Source organism: Drosophila rhopaloa, unplaced genomic scaffold, assembly GCF_018152115.1.
Source record: "Drosophila rhopaloa isolate 14029-0021.01 unplaced genomic scaffold, ASM1815211v1 contig_150, whole genome shotgun sequence".
Taxonomy (NCBI): Eukaryota; Metazoa; Arthropoda; class Insecta; order Diptera; family Drosophilidae; genus Drosophila; species Drosophila rhopaloa.
The window spans coordinates 1,748,876-1,772,434 of record NW_025335029.1 but is presented as its reverse complement, the minus strand read 5'-3'; the positions used below and the strand labels follow the sequence as shown (position 1 = coordinate 1,772,434).

At 35.8% G+C, this 23,559-nt stretch overlaps 1 protein-coding gene across 1 annotated transcript; it reads left to right on the top strand.

The window, feature by feature from the left end:
- The first annotated feature begins 16,226 nt into the window (after window positions 1-16,226).
- LOC108048086 lies at window positions 16,227-18,146 on the top strand. The gene is made up of 3 exons (XM_017128561.2): window positions 16,227-16,727; window positions 17,155-17,849; window positions 18,036-18,146. The coding sequence occupies exons 1-3, from the start codon at window positions 16,247-16,249 to the stop codon at window positions 18,111-18,113; spliced, it is 1,254 nt and encodes a 417-aa protein (XP_016984050.1). The 5' UTR covers window positions 16,227-16,246; the 3' UTR covers window positions 18,114-18,146.
- Window positions 18,147-23,559: the final 5,413 nt, after the last annotated feature.

Sequence of the window (23,559 nt, the reverse complement as noted above, 5' to 3'; positions counted from 1 at the left end):
TTTTATAGGCGCGATAAGTTCATTGTAGTCGATTGGTTGTGTCTGTCTGCCTCTCACAGATGACTAATGTTCGGTCTTTGGTAATGAAATATGTCCGTCGCTTGGCTCTGCCGATCTCTTTGTTGTGCAAAATGCTAGCATAGCTGTTGAAAAGATAGTTATAAACACTTTGAACTGGTCGTTGACACTTGGATTTGCTGACTGAGTGATTTTGGGGAGGGGTAATCTGATGATTTTATATGCGATTTTGATCTATAAATTCGATGTTTCTGGGTGAACTTTTCTATATCAGACCAATTCTCAGACAATCACATTTACTACACAGTTTTCTTTTGTCAGTAGAATTTTTATACCCTTGCAGAGGGTATTATAATTTCAGTCAAAAGTTTGCAACGCAGTGAAGGAGACATTTCCGACCCTATAAAGTATATATATTCTTGATCAGCATCACCAGGTCTAGCCATGTCCGTCTGTCCGTCTGTCCGTCTGTCCGTCCGTCTGTCCGTCCGTTTCTACGCAAACTAGTCCCTCAGTTTTAAAGCTATCTGCTTGAAACTTTCCCAAAAGTTGTCTTTCTATTGCAGGTAGTATATAAGTCGGAACGAGCCGGATCGGGCCACTATATCATATAGCTGCCATATAACTGAACGATCGGAAATGCCATAGCTTTGGTGTTTTTAAAGTTAGGAAGTTGGGATTTTCTATGGGTCTTATTTTTGGCTAATCAATCCGACCTACCAAATTTCATAAGGATCGGACGACTATATCCTATAGCCGCCATATAACTGATTGATCGGAAATGCAATACCTTTGGTGTTTGTAAAGTTAGGAAATTGGGATTTTCTATGGGTTTTATTTTTGGCCAATCAATCCGACCTACCAAATTTCATAAGGATCGGCCGACTATATCTTATAGCTGCCATATAACTGAACGATTGGAAATGACATAACTTTGGTGTTTTTAAAGTTAGGAAGTTGGGACTTTTTATGAGTATTAAGAATGCATCATATGAATAATTTTGGAGAATATAATTTATGGAATATTCTGCAAGGGTATATCAACTTCGGCTCCGCCCGAAGTTAGCTTTCCTTTCTTGTTATAACTCGTACCACCAACTTTCAATAAAATAAGTTGAAGTAATGGAGACTTTTAGCTATAGAATAGATAACACCAGTATTTACCAACATATCACTTGTCATTAAATTAGTTTAAAATATAGAGATTCTACATATACACAATTTCAAATCTGATTTTTCAGTAAAGGTTTTTTTCTGCAACATGGGTTTTTGTAATGGGAATTATTTCCGACGTGATTTTAATCTATTTCTGAGTTTACTTTTCTAGATCAAGCAGAACAATATCAAAACCAATTCTTAGACAATTACATTTTAAATGAAACGCAAAATACTTTATTTGATAGTGGAATTTTTACAACTCGTACCACCAAGTGTCAGTAAAAAAAGTTGAAGGAATGGAGATTTTGTGCTATAGAATAGATAACACTTGTATTTACTATTATTATTTGTTAAATTAGGTTAACACATAGCGACCTTGACTTAAGTTAAGTCTACACTATACACAATTTGAAATCTTACTTTTCAGTAGAGTCATTTTTTGCAAAATGGTGTTGGGTCACTGTGAAAAATAAATTTATTTAAGTCCAGCCTTTTTTATTTAATATATTAAGAGAATATTAAGAATAAATTCAAACATGTGTTTGAATCAATATTTTAGGTACTATATCGATAAAAAAAGGCTATAAATCGACTACGAATTTGGTTTGATCCTTTCCAATAAAATAGCCCATATCTGCAACTCAATCCAGCCAAAGGCCTTGTGTTTGTTTCCAAAACACCGAATTGCTTTATGGATACAATGTTCGTTTATTGCTTTGTTTAATTAATTTTACAGGCAAATGGCAAATGGAGACCATAAATAAGGCCCGCAACTAATTGCTGACACAGTTAGCGAGACAAGACAAAGACATGGGGATCTACTGGCGTGGGCGTTGCTGACAGTCAAAGATCAGAACGTGGCCAAGAGAATTGTGTGGGACAACACCTGCAAATGGAAACGGGGAGCACGTGCTGGCTGTGCTCCCAAAAATCCAATTTCCAGGGAAATCGAATTAAACGTTTTGGTGGCAACAAACGAGAAACAAATTTCCAGTAGCACCCATCAGTGATAAATCCCGTTGCCAGATGCTGTCCAGATAGAATCGAAGCTGAAGTTCAGGTTGAAGTTGAAGTTTCTTTAGCCTGAAGTCGGTTGGCACGAGCCATAAATATTCCAGACAGGCCAAATCAGCTGAATCATCATCTTCAACGCCATCATGATCCACAATTACAATGTCTGGTCGAGAAGAAGCCAAGCCTCCCATCCCCTCAACCCATCCAAATCAACGCCCACTTTATGCACCTTCAATTCGTGGGCACGAGCCCAAGTAGCCAAGACATTTTGTTTCTAGCCATGTTTTTAATTAAAAACGCTGCGCACAGGAAAATGTCTGAAGACCCTAAATAAAATAAATGGATTTTTACTCCGGAGAAGCAAAAGCTTCTTTTTCTGTCTTGTTCATCGCACAATCGAAGACTCATGGCCGAAGTGGTTCTCCGATTCTTTGGCTTAGATGAAAAGAAAATGGAACTTTTGATGCTCTACGGTCTGATCTTTTTTCGGCAATTCCTCATAATTTATTTCACAATAATTTTTGAAGTTAATGAACGAAGTTAAAATTCCACTCGTATTTGCAATTGAAATAGCAATAAGATATTTTGTATTATAAAGAAATCAGCTGCTGATATTTAAATACAAAATATATATATCGAAAACATTTGAAAATTATATTTAGCTTATTATTAGTTTGTTGTTCTCAAACATGGTCAATTGAAAGAGCAATCAAAAATCGCTTTAACCGTCTTGGCTATAAAGCTCTGGTATGGGCGTTTTCCCAACAAGATGAACAACTGTTCCACAACTGTTTTGGGCATCGTCATCGTCGTTGTCTTGAGTGTCCGACTGTTTTTTCCTACTCTGAATAGGAGTCTGCGCCTGCGCAAAAGCCTCGCTGCCTTGGCACGTGCGCTGCAGTAAAACCCCGAGCCCAAAGCGCACTGCAGGCTTAATTTGGGATACCCTGTACTTACGGAGATGAAGGGTATAACTTTTGATTATTGACTCTCTGTAAAAAATTTAGGTTTAATTATTTTTATTATGTATTAAAAAACTGGTAAAAATATAAGGAGATGCAAGTTCATAAAGAAATATATAAGTTACTACACATTGTCATACTGTTTGCAATAAAATTATTTCGACATACAATTTATAATTTGTGTGATAGTGTTTAATTATCAAGCTATACAATATTTTGTTGTGAAATCAATTTTGTGAGTAGCTTCAAAGTATTTTATTCCATACTGCAAAATAATTTAACGGGTATTTTGAAGTCGAACAAAAATGCCCTCAATTGCTTTAATTCGATTCGTTTGGTTTGGTTTCTTTTCATTTCTGGTTTTGAAAAATGACATACAATGGGCTTGGGTTGAGTTCGGATTGGAGCGGTGCGGAGTTTTGGTGGAGTGGGTTGGGTTTTGGGGGCATTTGGGCTGGAAAATCAACTTGTTTGTGTGCGGCTGTGTTTTGGAGCTCAGGTGTTGGCCGGTGGATTGGATTGGATTGGAGTCGAGTCGAGTGGAGTGGAGTGGATGGAGCCACTGCCACCGTTTGATGACTCTGTTTCGACTCGGTCTTACTTCGGAGCTTGATTAATTTACGACCTAAGGTCAGAAGATTGTGTACAAAGGGTTTAACTTGTCGCTAATCGGTCAAGGTTTCTATTGTCGATTTCCAAACGGAGCCAAAAAGAAACCACAGGCCATAAAAACCAATTGCGACTGCATTTTGGCTCCATCTAAGAGTACAGTTTGGTAGATGCCAGAGTAAGATTAACAATCTCAGAATCTCCCCAGTCAGAGTCTTTTCTTTTAAGGTCTTATAATGCTTCTGGTCATGGCAAATTTAAAATTTACAAGCCGCACGCCAACGTCTCTCAACACCTGCTCTGAATCCGAGTCCGAATCTGAATCTGGGTCTGGTTAGAATTGTGTCTTAATCAAAACATTAAACCCTTTTGGCATGCCTGCAAATTGCAAGGAACCGTGCCCCTAATGAGGCTCCAATCCTCGGTAATGAACTGCAATTGCTTATGAAGGAACGAGACATGATCTCGACTGCATCTAATGAGTCGGCTTGGGGTTTCAGTAATTGATTGGTCAGAGGATGTGGCGGCTAATGAACCCTGAGGTATCCGGGACAGCGAATGGCCGGCACAATCAGTTGCAATCTAACTTCAGTTCAATCTTCTTTAGAGATATTAAAACCTGTATTCCAATCAATTATGTTACTTTGGACTGATTAATTATAAATTTATAATAAAAATTGCTTATTATACAAGAACCAAACATGTAAAGTAATTATTTAACACTGGTTCTTGTTCTTCTTGTTTTGTAAGATTGTCCGTTTCAATATTTTTTTGTTTGATTTACCATAATTAAACTTCTATTTACTTTTACAATAAAGAATTATTTAATTAATTCGTATGAATTTAATTGTTGGTTTGTTTTAGTGTCAACAAGCCAAAGGTTATATACCCTTTTCGCTATTTCACAAATGAAATTATCTATATTTAGATTACCATGCTTAGAAACAATGAAGCTAGGTCAATTTTACTACACATTTTTCAATCGTTCTTATATAATATATTCGTCCTATTTTAATGTGAAGCCGTCATTCTAAAATCGTTAAAAATACTATATTTTCTAAGTTTTAATTTTTTTCCAATTTTTCCCGATTGTTCCTATGAAGAACAGTATAAGCTACTATCTTTAGTAGAAACGGACAGACAGACGGACGGACGGACAGCTGAACAGGCGGACATAGTTAGATCGACTCCCCACACTCATACCAAAATTAACCCTAAAAACAAGAAATTCGCCTTATTTTTGACTTCAAAGGCATCGCACCTTAAATTGTAGGGTAAATTTTTCTAAAATTAAGGGCGTTCTTTTCTAACATCTAAGGCAAAGAGCCCTAAAAACAAGAAAAACTTTTCTAAAAAATAGAAAAATATTTCTTAAATGTAAGGTATTTTTTCCTAAAAATTAGAAAAAATGTGCCTACATTAATCATTCAGGATTTATGTATGTGTATATTATATGTACATATATGATTTAAGGACTTCAGAAAAGTCACCAATTTTGTATTAGTATTGCACTTAATGAATTGCCAATATCGACTTCAACTGTAATTCTGTGGTGAAGAGAGAGAGAAATTAGAACAATTATGATTTATTTAAGTTCTTACAAGTAAAATCCGATAAGTATCTTATCCGAAAAAACTTTTAATTTTATTGGTCCGTCGGTGGGATTCGAACCCAGGTCTCCCGCGCGTGAGTTGAAAGACATTGAATGGAGCCACGGTCGCGCGCGAAAAGCGCATGGCAAACCAAAGACTATATGATGGGGCGTTTTTCGAAGAATATTAGGTTAAAAAAGTTTTTAGAACTCGTTAAGTCGCAACTGTGAAAGTCGAAATATTTAAAGTAAATTTTCTAAGATGATATTTCATATGACAAAAAATATTTTAATTACTTTTCCATAAAGGATAAAACATTAACTCGTTCTAAGCATTACTTCTCATCTGTGTTTATAACACAAGTAAAAAAAAGAAAGATGTCGGCAGCTGAAATTGAACTTGCGGTGCTTAGATTTCTGGTCAGACGTTCTAACCCCTAGGCTACTCGGACAGGGTTAGAACAATTTTCTGGTCATTTTAGAAAATGTTTCCTATGTTATAGAAAATATTTCTATATTTTGGGATAAATTTCTATTTTTTAGAAAATATTTCTATATTTAAGAAAATATTTCTATATTTAAGTAAAAAATATCTCTATATTTAAGAAAATATTTCTATATTTAAGAAAGCGTTTCTATTTTTTAGGGTTATCGTATTTTTATGGTTAATTTGAGAAAATTTTTCTATTTTTTAGGGTAAATAATTTTTTAGGGCAGAATTTCTAATTTGAAGAAAAAAATTTATAAAAATAAGTACAATTTTTACTAAAATATAGAAATTCTTTCTTGGATTTAGGGTGAGTTCAGTTTATGGCGACAATTTCTACATTTGAGAAACACTTTCTTGATTTAAGAAAAGTTTTCTTGTTTTGAGAAAAAAATTTCTTGAAAATAGAAATCTTTTCTTGGATTTAGAAAAAATAAAGTTTTAGGGCGAATTTCTAAAATTTAGGGTTAATTTTGCTATGAGTGCAGGTGATGCTGATGAGGATATACATATTTTAAATCATAGGAATTCTTAAAAATGTTAGTTTAAATAGTATCTGTATGTAACCGTATTAAACTAACTAAAAAATATATTTTTTCCCTTCAACCTAAATTCTTAATTTTAATAGGTAAATTTGTACATGCACATCTGCGATCGAAACTTCATTTTAAGGTTACATATAAATGTTCCCTACTTAACATAAATGGTCTCTACCTTCCTCCGGCCCTTTCCCAATGAGATCGACAAAAGCCGAGTATTATACGAGATTATTTGACTACCAGTGTTGAATCCATTGTGGTCATGGTTGGCACAACTCCAAACAGCAAACACGGCGGGCACAATTTATGGCCCTTAGAACAGTTTTTCAGACACGACGACAGGCCAGAGGTCCAGAATCCGAATCCGAGTCCCAGTCCGAATACGAATACGAATCTCTGGCCCGATCAACAGGAACTGGTTACTGGTTACTGGGTACTGGTTACCGGCCTAGGGAAGTGCTACCGTCTTACACAGATACACACGCACACCGGGCCCGACTGTCAACCACACCTCACCCAACCTCAGATCACCCCAACTGGCTGGCCTGGCGTAACCCATAATTTTAACACCAATAATAAAAAAAAGAGAGAAACAACAACAGCGGCGAGGTGCAGGTGTGCATCAAGTCCAAGTCGCAGTAGCGAACTCGGTCCGTGTATCTCTTGACATCTCTCGGATACAGATACAGATACAACAGATACAGCTCGCACCACTCGCACTGGATCATAAATTTACGTTTCGAATTGTCTGAAACCGAAAAAACCAGTTCTCGCCCAAAGTTACAGAAAGGTTTTTCCATCGTTTGGATCCCTCGTTGAATATATCCGCTACGAAATGCAATAGAACCTATAGTTTTCATTTAATTGATAACTTTTTGGTACACAAGTGTAACTTGACTTTAATTGACTTCATAAAGGGAAGTTGGTTATTATTAAGAAGAAGGTGCAAGAACGGAAGCTTTTAATTGTACAAATAACAAACACCAAATTCGTTTCAAGAAAGTCGAGATATATTAGGATAATTATAAGTAGTTTTAAAGCTTATTATTTGAGAAGTTACCCTTACCTTTTTTATTTTAACCTTTCATCGTTATACAAATAAATAAAATTAGATTCAAACTACCGACTAATTGGGAGCTTTTACATTAAAGTTGTCATATAATAATCGGTATTTAAATGTATAATCGAATATTATTGTTATTGTTTTAAATTGGTTATTTTTGGCTCATATTTTATTACATTCAACCTCTCTTTTTTCGGCAACCAGCCGTTAATTAGTATTTCGACATCTTTTTCTTGAATCTCATGCCCAACTTTGCATATATTCTGAGTAGTTTATAAACTTGTGGTTTCCGCAGGGAAATGGAGAGACTTCTTTTATACTTACACATATTTAAAAAAAACAACAAGTGATGTTTTCGAATTATGTGCTTGAGTGTAAAATAAAATAACATGTAACAAAAATCTGGGCTATTACATCATCATAGCCATTTTAAAAATTGTGTTGTAATTTGTGTACATTTTGTCATGATTCTACGGATGTTTTGATTCCATTAACTCAAATGAATTTTATACCTTAAGGCTTAAACTTAATAATAAAAACTGACCTCATTTTTTTGAAACCGCATGGAGTTGCTTTTTTACTTTGACCTAATTTTTGGACGCGAAATCCCCAATCGCGAAGCAACTGTAAAATTCTGACAGCTCGGTTAGCTGATTTAAAGTCAGCTGCACCCCAACCAATAAAAATCCGCCGAGCGACATCCCCCAGTTGGACAGTCAGCAAGATTAATTATCGCATTAATTAACTGACCCGAAAACGAAAGTTTTGCCACAAAAATTACTCATATACAGGAACAGGAATTCAGACAATCGAATGAAAGTGTTGACAGTGTTGGTTTTTATTAAGTTACCTACGTATTTTTGGAATTTATTTAATAGTATGATACTTGAAATTAGTTTTTGTAAGTAAACAATGTTTCTAGAGTATTATTTTTATTTTATTTCAAATATTTGTGAATAAAATGTAAAATATAAAGACTGCAGTTAAATTAGTATAATACAAGACATCAGTTTAATACAAGGAAACAGATCACTTTAAAAGTGCTTTTAAAGTTTATAGCAGAAGTAGGGAAGTGGTTTAAATTACACAATTATAAGTTATTACATGGGGAAATTGATTTAAATTAAATTTTGTAAAGTAGATAATTTAAATATACAACTAATAGAGTAGTTAATTTAATAAAGTAGTAAAGTAGATTATTTAAATATACAACTAATAGACCGCAACCTATCGTTTTATGACCACAGAAAAATATTCGTTTTCAAGGGACTGACTCACCTCGCAGCTATGTCAGTCAATTTCCGCTGGCCATCGCTCCGTTCCGTTCCAGGACATCGTAAAATATCGGGCAATGCCAAATACATCAATTGACTTTATGGCTAGAAAATACCTCAAAAGATAGAGGCTGATGCGTTTCGGTATGGAACTCACAATTAAAAGTTAATAGCCAAGCGACACGGTTAATCAGCGAGAAAATTGCATGGACCCACGACAGAAGCCAAATGGAATTGGCCGAATGTATTGGAACAATGCCTGCCGGCCACAAATATTAATCATGTGAGCACTTAATTTGACACTTGGCCATAATGGAAAGCACTCGAACTGAGGAATAGATGGAGTCCGGCGGAGGGGTGATCCGGAGAACCGTCACAAATCACCAACGGGAACAACTTTAAAGTGGCCTGTCTGTGACCGTGTCTTATTCTCCTCATCGGCAGAAAGGCAGCTCCAACTGCCACCTGCCTTACGCAATTAAGCGAAAGACAGCGCTGGACACAGACACTGAAAGAAAAGTTTCACCAATCTTACGATCTAGTATGGTCACTACCTATAATAACATTTTTAATAATAAATGCCAGTTTAAGAATGAATATTGGTTCGCGAATTCTTTAGGATTAAGCTGTTCCTTCGTCTCTGTAAAATCTGTGAAGAATTAAAAAGTCTTCTGTCTAACATTTTTAGACGTACTCATAGTTTTTACAAATTAAATGTTTACAAATTTCAGAAATGTTTATAGTCAACATAGGAGACTTCTACGTATCCGCGAATTCTTTAGAATTTGATTTGTTTATATTTTATTTTATTTTCTTTATATATTTGAGTTAGTTGGTAATTGAAGTCAATAAAACTATTTTTACAACAGACTCTATTTGGTTAAATAAATTTCCTAAGTGGGCGCAAATTCTTAAGCCCAAATTAAACAGCTGAAGTGTGACTTTAGGTGATGGGTTAAGCAACTACATTACTGTGAATTGAGATCAGCAATAATATTTTATTTTTTTCTTAGTTAAAGAATCTTTCTGTTTACACTTCTTAAATTGTAGTTTAATGTTTTTTTCTCTCTGTAGAGACGCACTGGCACGACAAAAGGTTCACTCTGCGTTCATTCCCCGCCGAAACCCTCCTCGGTAATTACTCAATGCCTCGAACTGGTTCTCCTGTTCTGCGTGTGTAAGTCAAGTAGCTCGGCTCAGCCAGATTACAGAAGACAAACGGACAACCAAACAAAAACTGAACAGAAACCGAAAAGAAACGATCAAAGCTTTGGCTATGGCCACGGAAACCCTTTCAGTAATAACTTCAGTCTGGAAAGGGGGCGGCTGGGCTTGAAATTTCCGATAAATATTTATGTGTCATTAGTTGGATGCCCGGGCAGTCATCAGGTGGATGCATTGAAATGCCTTTTCGTTGTTTTCACTGCTGTTGCCAGGGGCAATTTATTACAAGCACGGTGGAAGAGGATCAGACTTAAGCTGATCTAAAATGTAAGTTTTCCAGATGGAAACACATAAAATATTTAAATTAGCAAACGAAATCCAGTAAGAGTGCATGGGTTGAGATAGCTTTATTCAAAAATTAAATATAAACAATCTTAGTTCTGTAATACTGTGTAAATATACTATTACATTATTTTTTAACCTATCTACATTTATTTGTTTTTATTTGGCATTTTAAATATTAATGAAATATTATGTCTTCTCACTGCTAATGTTTATTGAAAAATGTGACTAGTTAATTAAACATATCGCTAAAAACAACTAGATTAATGTTTAAGTTTAGATACAATTTGATATGAATATAGGAAACATCATTTTGGGATGGAAAGAGGGGTTTTCATCCTAAATCTACATTTTAATAATACATTTTCCATTAACGAAATCAAATTACAAATATACAACTTTTTGAACAGAGTGTCTTTATTTATTTTGAATAATTACAATATATATAAAGATTTTTTTGAGGGAATGCTAACCTTATAAAAAAAGTACATTTTAACCAAAACTATAAACTAAATGGACCTTATGGGATGTATTTAATTTGTATTGCTAAAATGCGAAGACCAACGGATTGACGATCTGCGTGACATATGCCAAGTCGAAACCCACAAATGGTCCGGAATTTGGTGCCCAATACCGCCGGCAATCCGAGGTCCCTGCCTCAAGTGGGTATTTATGTGGCACGAACCAAAAGATTCAGAAACAGAAACAGAAACCAGGAGACGGCGACGTCTCATGTGTCGCAGGCCGGCAAAGTGAAAAAGTGAAAGGATGACACATGCCTGCGGATTGCTCAGAACGCTTAGGGCCAGATTAACTTAACTGTGCATAAAATGCCGCACACTCAAAACAAAATAAGAAAAAAGGAAATGGAAATGGGAAAGGGAAAGGGAAAACTGCAGGAATGTCGCGGCGAGACCATGAAACCAAAGTAAAAACTGTCCAACTATGCTGGAGTGGCTGTCAGGGGAAATATTGCTGGAATGTGTAAAAAGTCATGCATAAAATTAGTTTCGACTTGGGTGACGATGCCCGCTGTTCCCGCCCCTCCTGCCTGCCCTGATTTATATGTGTATATGCCACAAATGCATTTTTAACACTTGTGCAACACGTGCGTTCCCGGAATATTTACGCTCTCAAGTACTTAGCCTCCAGTACTCCACGCCCCTGATTCCCTCTTCCCAACTGTTGGCGTCTGCAGTTTAAAACCCATAAAATGCATTGGAGAATTTGATGAATATGACAAGTTGAAGTGCGTGTATCTTTGAAATTCAATACGAAGAATATTAGGAAAAGATATCAAATAAGACTTGATCCATCTAAAGTGCATCTGAAATAATCTACTTCAGTTTGCCATAAAAGTTTTAATAGGAACTCACCTTTGTAACTCTTTCAATTAATATATTCTTGGCAATCAGTAATACATAAGTATATTCTAATTTCGATTACAATTTACAAGAATCCAGAAATAAAAAAAAGTTCTTAATGAATAAACTTCATAATTGCTTACGGGTTCCACATGATCGGGTTTCTTAATTAATAAAAGAGTACAACACGAATATTCCCACGCAGAGTCAAGCCTTAATATGAATATTCTAAATGTGTTTAGGTACAAGTTCTTTAAGTTTCTTCGCATAAATTTGATGATCACCGAAGCTCGACCAATGTGCAATGGTGCAAAACGAAGGCAGAAACTCATTGAGAACTCCTGAGTTTCAGACAAGTAAATCAGAAATTTCATATTAAATCATATATCCCCCGAAGCCAAAACTCTGTGGTTAAACACACCCAAAATAAGCAAAATAAGAAAAAGCAACCTGCGTCTGCGCACTGTTCCATGGCAAAAGCAAATTAATTTGTTTAACGTCTTTCTTCTTTTTTTAAGATTTTTTTGTATTATTGTAGCCCTATTGGAAAACCCCTGTGCATTCGATTGTTAAATGAGAATAATGCCCACCAACTACAAGCGTTTTCACGCCATTCTGAGCACTTGTGGGGGAGTTGAGAACCCCGCTTTTCAACGTCTTCAAGAAGGGGCCGCACCCAGGTGAGGTTTCGTCGTTTTGTTTACTCAAGAAAATGTGGAAAAATCAGCAAAGTGTGAGAATTAAATTGCTTAACAAATTGTACAAATATCATTTGGAGCTACTCTCGTGTATCAATCGAATTTTTAATTGGAGGGGGTCATGACTTTTGATCTATGAGAACTTTGCCTGTCTGGGCTAGCTTCCGGCCATTAAAACCGAGGGTTTTGTAGCTTGGGTTCTTTGGAGGATGTCTTGAGGGTTTTCTGAACTGATTCTTATACTGTTTCAACACTGAAAAGCGATGGTTATTGATGCTAATTTCATGGAATTAACAAAGCATACAAAATCTGCTAAAGGCAAAGTCAAAAAAACAATTTTAAAACAAGATAAGCTACAATTAAAGTGTTTTTTCAAATTGATGTTTAACGGTTACTTAAATTTACTAGGTATACATAAACTCACACAAATCTGTATTTATTAACAGAATTGATTAAGGATAATAAATATAACTTGGGCGATATCAGCTAGAGGATATGATCTGAATGATGTTTATACCGACCTGTTTTTGCTGATCATAAATAATTGTATGTAAAAATCTATAATACCTGCATGGGCATTAAATCAAAGTCCAAAAAAACATTGAAAAGGGTACAATATTTCGCCAACAATGTTCCGATAAGTACCTACGCATTTGATAAATTGCTTTGTTTTGCCTTCAGAGCAACCATAAAAGCGGATTTGAGATGAGGGAAAGAATCCCCCCAAAACAGGCATACATACTTGACCCATTTAACAGACTTTCCCTTTTTTCGGCGTTGTTAATCGCACAACCGCAGAATATGGCGGGTTGTATGCTGGGGATGCTTAAGTGATTAACACCCGACATCCTCGAGGGATCATTAAGCAATACATAATCCAATTAGCACAAAAATAAAGACGGGGCAAGGGACGATCCCGATCACCCACCTGTTGGCAAGGCAAACAAAAAGATTTAATATTTTGTTAAATCAACGAACCAGAAACATTTCGATGACGATGAACCTGCTAAGAACTTACACAAACAAGTGATCACGATCTTTGAAAAGGGACTGGGGCTGGGAATGGCTGATATGGATCGACAACATTTACTTTTACTCTCAATTGTTGCTGCCCTTAGACCTTTTTTGATATCTGATCTGATCTCCTTGCAGATAAAAGAAATGCCAATTCTACTTAGAAAATGACACGCAAATGGCAAAAGCAAAACAAAAAAAAAAGGAAAAAACTGAGCTCTAGAAAATGGAAACCCAAAACGGGAAGGGGAAAAGGTTCCGGGGATTATCCACTGGTTTGGGCCTCATCAATATGTCGGCAATTAAGTTGGGCACGAATTCGTTATTAGGGGTCAGGCAATGGCAATTGATAGCGATGCTCGGCATTATTCAGCGCACAAATTGCGTGAGGCACAAAAGCAGATCCGAATGCGATCGGCCACGATCATTACATGCACAGGATAACCTGCTCCTCTTTTTTTTCCAGCCCATGCAGATCGAAGGAGAAACTCAGTTGAATTGATCTCCCTCACATAATGGTTCCATATGCATGAATTGGGTTCTGATTATTTGCAGCTCACTGAGGAAAAATAGGTTTTTTATGGAATATTTGTTCCCTCGATATATGGTGTTTCGTAAACAATTTCTGAGACAAATTAAGGCTTTACATTTAATGGCTTATATTTTAAACAGACATTTTTTACATTTTGCTCCTGGGTGGTATGGTCCCATCAACATTAATTTGTATTCTCATTTTAATTTTTATTTGTATACAATTTTTATACCCTTGCAGAGGGTATTATAATTTCAGTCAAAAGTTTGCAACGCAGTGAAGGAGACATTTCCGACCCTATAAAGTATATATATTCTTGATCAGCATCACCAGGAGAGTCGATCTAGCCATGTCCGTCTGTCCGTCCGTCTGTCCGTCCGTCTGTCCGTCTGTCCGTCTGTCCGTCCGTTTCTACGCAAACTAGTCCCTCAGTTTTAAAGCTATCTGCTTGAAACTTTCCCAAAAGTTGTATTTCTATTGCAGGTAGTATATAAGTCGGAACGAGTCGGATCGGGCCACTATATCATATAGCTGCCATATAACTGAACGATCGGAAAAGCCATAACTTTGGTGTTTTTAAAGTTAGGAAGTTGGGATTTTCTATGGGTTTTATTTTTGGCTAATCAATCCGACCTACCAAATTTCATAAGGATCGGACGACTATATCCTATAGCCGCCATATAACTGATTGATCGGAAAAGCCATAACTTTGGTGTTTTTAAAGTTAGGAAGTTGGGATTTTCTATGGGTTTTATTTTTGGCTAATCAATCCGACCTACCAAATTTCATAAGGATCGGCCGACTATATCTTATAGCTGCCATATAACTGAACGATTGAAAATGACATAACTTTGGTGTTTTTAAAGTTAGGGAGTTGGGACATTTTATGAGTATTAAGAATACATCATATGAATAATTTTGGACAATATAATTTATAAAATATTCTGCAAGGGTATATCAACTTCGGCTCCGCCCGAAGTTAGCTTTCCTTTCTTGTTTACTTTGTCTTATGACATTTAATAATATTTAATATATTAATAAAACATATTTTTTAATAAATTTAAATTTAAATTTATTAATATCCTACCTTAGGATATCTAAAAAAATATATAAAGTAAAACATATTTAAAGTATCTTATTCCAGGTTGTTATCAGAATTGTATTCTGATGGACTTATTGTTTAAGGGTTTTTATTAGTACCCAATATTTTTTTTATTTTTTATTAGTATACAATTTCTTCCGGTGCAAGCCTAGTCCGATACTGTACACAAATAAATAGGGTAAATCGCTCACCGATCGTGGAGCTATATACGTATTTACAATGTATGTACATACATATGTATAGATAGTTGATCAGGGAATGGAGGTAGATCTTAACCCTATGCTGTCATTGTCATTGAATGCCTGACAGTTGCACGAATGTAATTGGCAGTAGGCGCGAAAGCAGAACGCATGAAAAATAGAGGCGTGTGAAAATGATCCACTCCTATCACCTCGATCCCAAAAACGTGAGAATTTCCATTTAAATCTGGTGAATAGCAGGGCAAAGGGTAGGGAACGGCAAAATTTGTCCAATGCAAAAGGGTCGCGGCTTTGGGGTGATCAATGCTGCGTAAAATTTGATTAGATCGAGTCGCATTGTGCAACCTGCTTTAAACCATCGATGAAAGGTGCAATTTAGCTGATAAATTCATAAGAATAAACAATGTGTGTAGCTATCAATGACAGCCTCGAAAAATTTTGGGAAGTCCCTTTTTAGCTCTGGTTTTTATTAATTAAGCGATAGTATCGAAAGGCTTGTCGCATTTAAGGGCTGCAAAAAACTGAGAAAAAATTGAAATTTAGGAAATTTATTTTGAAATTGATTTCCTAAAAAATTGATACAACACAAGATAGTTATTCAAAAGAAAAAATATATTAATGGTAAATGTAAAACGATAACAAATGCGTTATATGGTCATACAAATTTTTCGTTTTAAAATTAAAATTTTTGTTATTAAGTGTTGTAAGCCTAAAAGAGTGGCAAATTTGCAAATAATTCAAAAAGCCACATTTTTTTTAAAAGTAAGTTCAATTCCATAAATAGAATAAGTAAATGCTCCATTGCTGAGCAATGATTTACATAAATAGGATTAATATCTTAAGTCAGTGTGATGAAAGCGTTATTAAAACGTTGTGTTATAGAAATATTAAATCCAACATTGAGCTCGAGTTTAAAAAGCAAATAAACATCGACTTAAAACCTATAAAAAAGTATTAAGAAAATTGAGCAATTATATTACATTAGCCCTATGTACATATCGATATATCGTTATAACCCTATCGATTGAATAAAGCTTTCTCGAGTTGTCATTGCTAGAATAAGTTCATTCGAAGCATTCAAAGTGTATTGGTCGGTTAGGACTTACGTTGGAAAAATGGCATCTTCTTGTAATATTTTAAATTTGCCGGTGGAGGTCCTGGCTTTGATTTTCAAGGAGCTATCAAGTATCAAGGATAAACTCAATCTGGCTTACGCTCATCCAATTCTGGGAAAGGCTTTTGCTTTTGAAGCTGGCGACACTTACAAGAAAATTGATTTTGAGGAACGCCCGATTCGGGAGTGGTCACAAATTCTGGTTTTGTGTGGATCGTCTGTTTCCAGAATCTCAAAACGAACGGTGAGCCAAACCGTGGTGGTGACAAAACTGGCTTCCAAGTACTGTCCCAACCTGGAGGAGTTTTTCATCCCCGTTCGCAGAAACTTTTGGAACCATATTTCGCCTCTGCTATTAACCCTGCAAAATCTTAATTGGGTCGGGTTCACCAACGATTTTCAAATGGTTAATCTGGTCGACACCCTGCTAAAACTACCCAAACTGAATAACTTGCAAGTGCTTGGATTCTGTCGTGGCGATTGTAAGTATTATCTTGTGTATACATAATTTAATATACGAAAAATTCTAAGAAAAAAATATTTCTTTGTTTGCCGCTTAAGTTCTCCTGCGGTAAAAAGATCGACATATTCTGCTTAGCAAGAATAAAAAAAAGATTTGTTTATATTAATTTTGTTATAGCATTAAATTTCAAGTTTTACTTATTTTTAAATAGTTTTTTTTTGTAAATTTTTTTTGTTAGGAACATTGTTTTGGTAATATTGAAGCATAATAATAGTATGCAATATCATATAATCTATATTTCCACAATAAACTTGTTTGTCTTTTTTGGAATTTTAAATAATTTTCGAAAAAGTTCACATATTAAATTGTAATATTGAAAATATAGGGCTTATTTGAACCTTCACATATCAAAATAAATTTTTAATCCTTATTACTTCCCATTTCAGTGGAAAGACTCAAAGAGCTTGTAAATCTAGAGGAGTTGACTATATTAAACAAAAACGAGGATCCGATCGATATTTATAAAATTTGTTCGCCCATGAAAAAACTTAATGAATTGGAGGTAAAATTCGGTTTCATCCGAATTCCCGAAGAAATTGGTGGAGATCAATTGTGGCCCAAGCTAGACTTACTCAGAATTGGTTACGGGATGTTTTACACACAATTGCCTTACTTACCGTCCCTAAAATTCCTGACCATAGACAACACTGCAGCGCACATGAAACTGAACAACATATTTGGAACCACGGTAACCAAGTACGCCGAAACTTTGGAGTCTCTGCGCTTTTGTTCCGAAACACTTCGAGATATCGATTTGCAAGAGGCCGCCACCATATCTAAGCTAAGGGCGCTGAAGAGACTCGAGTGTCAGTTGGAGGATAATTTCTACATCGATCACTATATCACAAATTTAAATCAGCTGGAGGAGCTGAGCCTGCAGAATTCGTCTCAAATAACCAACTGTGGCATCCTCATTTTGATGCACCGTTGCAAGAAACTACGTAAACTTGATGTTTTCGGATGCCGTCTGATTAACAATGATTTAATAATGCCGGCTGTCGCTATTTTATGTATAAACGGAGTTCAGCCAGATAACCCCGTAGTTTTGACGGTCGATCGTAATTTTGGATCTGTCCACAAGGTAAGTTAAAAACCTTAACTTTAAATAAAGTTTTTATGGATCAGGCTAACCTATTAAAGTCTTAATTTTTGAAATTTTTAATTATATATTATATGTATATAGGTTATGTAAATATTTTGTGTTTCTTAAAACACATTTAGTTTAACCACAGTTCATACTAATTAAATTACTCAATTTATTTTTCAGAGTCTATGTGCTGATGTTCTAGTCGTTCAAGGACACAGCAGCTTTGCATTTTTCGATCTTTTGTCTTTGTTGTCTTGAGCCTAAAAAAGAATAATTCAGTATATTCATGGGCGGACAACTTTTAAACTGCCGCTTTTCCTTAATTGTTTGGTAATTTCATCTAAAAACGTAATTTATATTTTTGTTACTGAACATAAATAAATGCTTCCGCTAATATCATTAAACAGTATTATTTCTTTGTCTGGGCATTGGAATTTAAAACAAGAGAGAACGCTATAGTCGAGTGCCTCGACTATTAGATACCCGTTACTCAGATAAAGTCATCCGTTATTGTTTTGCGCCATCTACCCCAAGACATTGGTACCATGGGCCATGAAAGGCGGAAATGTAGGCGCTAGCCAGGCTTAAGCGTTTAATGGGTTTTTGGGCGTTAGAGTGGGCGTGGCAAACTTTTATTAGGCCAATCGATAGGTATTGACGAAACAAATACATATTAATTAAAATTTTCATAATAGCATCAAAACTGTGGCCACAGCTTGTTGCTTGTGGGCGCCAGAGGGGGCGTGGCACCATTTTGAAACAAACTTGCTCTGCGTAGGAACTCCTAAAACCTACATGCAAAATGCCAATCTTCTAGCTTTTATAGTTTCCGAGATCTCAGCGTTCATACGGACAGACAGACAGACGGACAGACGGACATGACTAGATCGACTCGGCTAGTGATCCTGAACAAGAATATATATACTTTATAGGGTCGGAAACGCTTCCTTCTACCTGTTACATTCTTTTGCAGGAATACAATATACCCTTTTACTCTACGAGTAACGGGTATAATTATGGTGGTCAGAACCAACCGATTTCAATGTGAAGAATACAAAACACTAGTATTTTTTGATTTTGTATTTTTGATATACATGATATATTTATTTTAAAATTAATTCTTTTAGTTTTAAATGGGTTCGAATGACGTTAATATAATATAATATAATTGTGGAAAATAGCACATTTATTTTACTTAAGGCTTTAAACAAAAAAAAAATTGGTGTCCGCAGGACGTTTTTAATGGCTCTTTGTTTAGAGTAGTTAGTTAGTAGTTAGTTTTTTATGAATTTGATTTTTGATCATGAAGCGAAGATACACTCTGCCTTGGGTCAAGTGTGCCCTGTAGCCAGATGTAGGCAGATGAGTCGGGAAAGTAGCTGTTTTGGTAGCACTGCCCAGAAATTGGAAGAGCGATCTGAGGGAGAGGGCACGATAAGCCTGCCGTGGCAGACACGCCAGACAAACTGGCGACGCCTTGTGAAATTTTCTTTCGTCTTCTGTGCGCACACAATAATAATGAAAATAAATATAAAAAAATACTGCCCAGGCACACACTCTCGCGCTGCAAGGGAAGGCAGAAGAACTACAACGAAATAAGACCATAAATGCTTTTTAACAAAGGGCAAACCCCAAAGAGCCAATGAACCTAAGGCAAAATACAAAAAAAAAAAGAAAAATAAAAATAAAAGAAAAAACGAAAACCAACAGAGAAAATAAAGAACCAAAGGCCATAAATAAGCCGACATCGGCTTCGTTGCGCATGCGCCGCAGCATTTTCAGGCTGCACTTCAACTTGAGTTTCTGTCTCCAGCTTCTTCTTATTCGGATCCCCTATCTCTCCCCGCTACCCTCTCCCTCTGGTGAGCCATTTCAGAGGTACAGAACCAGACTCACAAAGGAGTGCAGATCGGCCTTAAAATCAGCTAAAAAGTACTTGCGGTTTGAAAATTGTATTCAATTTTTTGAATAAAATAAAATGATTTAACAGCTGGAAATGAAAAAAATTCACTCAAATACATATGCACTTATTAACAAATAAATTGAATAATTTTTCATGAAAGCAAAAGTTTAAACAACTTTTGAAATCAATCCCCCCTTACTTGTAAATTTCCAAAACAATTTATTTTACACAATATTACACAAAACCTTAAAGCAGTTTATTTAGTAACCAGTTAATATTTTGTATATATAATTATTCAAATTTAAAATAATTGCATTTAAATGTAGGGCATTTTTCAGGCGCTGTTCAATGATTTTTTAAGCCCATTATACCGCCTTGTCGGCCGACTTATGCCAATGGAATTTCTTCACTTCGGACACACTTTTCTAGTGTAATTTTTCACTAATGATGACTAATTCACTTGTTGGCGGGCTCGAATGATTCACGCATTTACCGGGAGGTGCGAAATTCAAACGCAGGTGGCCGCCCAGTCAAAAATGAAAAAAATAAAAGAAAACAGTTGCAGCTGTCGACGGAGGTCCATGTAAACATTATTTTCCTGTCACTATTTGTTTAACCCTATTTTAATGGGCATCAGTTGGAATGCGTTGGGACATTCTCTCGTAGTGACTGATAAGCCCGACTTACGCCTCGAATTACAATAAAAATCCAATTAAATGTTATCTGTTAAAGTTCCAAGTGCAAGTCGAATTTCAACTGACAATTGGAAAATGATTTTGAAGGAGGGCTGCCCTGAACAGATTCATTTTTATGCTGGTCGACTACACGATTTTCTAGCCTGTGGCGCACTTTCAGCTGTTAATTTAAAAATTAGATAATTAGGCCCGCGAGAATCTTGGAAAACGAAACGCACACAAAACACTTGACCCAAATCGATGTCAGCAGACCCTAAAGCTTAAGAAACGCACACTGAAAACTGATATTTAGGAGAAGAGCATTCTTATATACCGATATTGAAAAGTTCCATTTAAAATAGTTGCATTTATTTGATATGCCCCTATTGACAGGACATAAGAAAATGTTTGAATTGGCTTTGCCAGTGTTTTAAACAACATTTCTTGCCCATTACACAAAATAATGAAAAATACGAACAACATATATTTTAACCCATATCTCTATATACACTTGCTGATCCAGTATAATCCGAAATTACATGGCTAAAAGCAAAACAAGTGGAACTTTTGCATAACGATTTAATTAAAGTTTGCACACAGAAAAGCCACAAAAAACAAGTCAAAAAGCTGCGAAAACTTAAAGCGCAAAATCAAATCATAGGGGCCTACACCAGGCCAGGCAGCAGCCCACAAAAGTTGGCTTATTAAATAAATAAACTATAATTAAGCATAATGTATGAGTTAGTGGTCAAATGAAATTGCTAGGCCTTAGGATACTCTATTAAACGCAAAACTTAAAAAATAAATTTGATTTTTTTAATGCATACAAGAAAGAGAACAAAGGAAGAAATAAATATTGGAAAAGAGATTTTTGGCTTAAGTAAATGTATGGATGTGTTTTACTTATCTTTTAACCTTTACTACGAAAAATTCTCATTACAAATTATAAATAGCTGTTCCTAATGTTAATCTTGACCCATATTAAAGGGTAAAACAAGTAACTATGTTTGGGCTTGATGCATGTGTTGCAATATGTATCTGACTGAGTCGATTTGTCCACGAGTTTGGCCAGTTTCGAGCTGCATCCACGCATTGTCTTGGTCCAAGTGGAAGCCGCCAGGCTGTCTAAGACCAGTAGTAGGCCAAGAAACCAACCAGCCAGCCAACTAACCGATCAAAACCAAACCCAGTTGAGACCAGGCCCCAAAGCAGTTGACTTTTTGGCGTATGTTGCAAACAGATCCTCGCCATAATTGGAAGCAGTCGCGCGGAACTTGTTGAGCTGAAGTCAACAGCAGTAACAAATTATAACTGCACTGGCCAAAAAGTATGGCAAATTAACTTTATTAATTAGATTTTACTTAGAGCTAGAGTCTTTTAAGACCAATAGAGACTCCACAGCAGCAATCAAATTGGATAAGTGCATATTGGTCAATAATATATAATTGAGTTGGTTTGTTGTTAATGAAAAATATTTTTGCTTTAAATTAAAAACACTAAAATTAATTGAACAGCTCCATTTAATGTTGTTACTAAGAAATAATAGATAAAAAAGCTTAAAAACATAATTAATATTTACCCCTTTGTTGCTATTATCAACCTTAACCACCAAATCAAGAGTCGAAGCTAGTATTCATTAAGCAATCATTTGGTTAAGTATTGTATACTAGATTTTGTTAAATAAATAAGCATAAATAAATACTTAAATATAGTTAGCTACAGATAGATAGTTAAAATATCAATAATTTTAAATCCAAAAGTTAAAACTTGTCATTATTAAATATATCATTTTCATCATTTGAATTCGTATATTTTGTTGAAAATTAAAGTTATGCATTGCAGGTTAATTTTCAGTTCTCAAGTTTCTGGCAGTGCAATCAGGTATGCTCCTCATCGACTTCTGGTTTCTATTGACCCAGTCGATCCGTCAGTTACTAAGTCAAGTGGCTGGGAATGTAAATATGGCAAATGGTAGTGGTCTGAGCTGGAATGGAGAGGATCACTTTTACTTTTGCTGGCGGATTGCTGGTTACCTTTGGCTTTCTTGTTAATGTGCCAGGTTGCCAGGTTCGTTTAGCATTTCCCCCACTCTCAGGCATTTTCCACGAGGCTCTTATTGGCCCGGCCAATTGACACCTGGATGTTAATGGTCCACTGGAACTGCAGAGATCGTTTGGCTTAATGCTTAAATCATGTCTGCGCAAATTATCTCCGCAGTTAAATGACAAAATACAAACAGATGACCATCCTACACAGTATCTCGAATTAAGCGGAATGATCTTTTGGCTTCCCCTAAAAGGTTAAATACAAATTGTGCTACAAAATGCTTTTCAACGAGACTGAACAAAGAAACAGGCATTGTTTTTATATTGATTGGGCAACTGGATTTTAAAAATGGGCGAGTCTTAGTTATATTAATATTATATTATCGATAATAAATTAAATTGTTAAATCACATTTCAGAAACACTTTTTCATAGATCTTAAGATATTGAAGATCACTTTTTGAGCTCTTCAGATAGGATTATCCCATGCAAATCTTTTTAAATGATACTTTTCGTGTTGATACCTGTTTTAATTTTATTTTCCACCCTGAATCCATAACACTACAACCCCAAAGATCCTTATCCGGTTTAGTTTCCCTCTCATTAGCCATGGGTCACACCTGAGTGCCTGATGAAAATTTCAGATGGCAGGTGTTCGGATCGCCAATGAATCATAACTTTGCCCGCTTTTTTTTGGTAGCAGGGACAGGTCGTAAAACCAACTCCAGTCGAAAAAATCATTTTATAGAGATATTAAAAACCAAAGAGACAAAGAACAAGGTGATCCCCATAGAAGGAAGCGATGGGAGCTGCGAATCCACCGAAAACCAACCGAATAGGTGACAATCGAGGGATGAGCACAATGATGGGTCGTAAAACCGAAGACAGCGCGATAAATGCTCCGTCCATGGAAACGAAAATTAACATGAAATTGTGAGACGAGACACGATCACAGTCACCCTATTATTGCCAAGGAAATTGCCCTCGGTCCCTGAACCCTTCCCCCTCCCTAACCATTTTACCCCGCATCACCAGGTTCCCTGCACTTGTGCCCAGCACACTCTGCAAGTGTGTCTCGGGTTC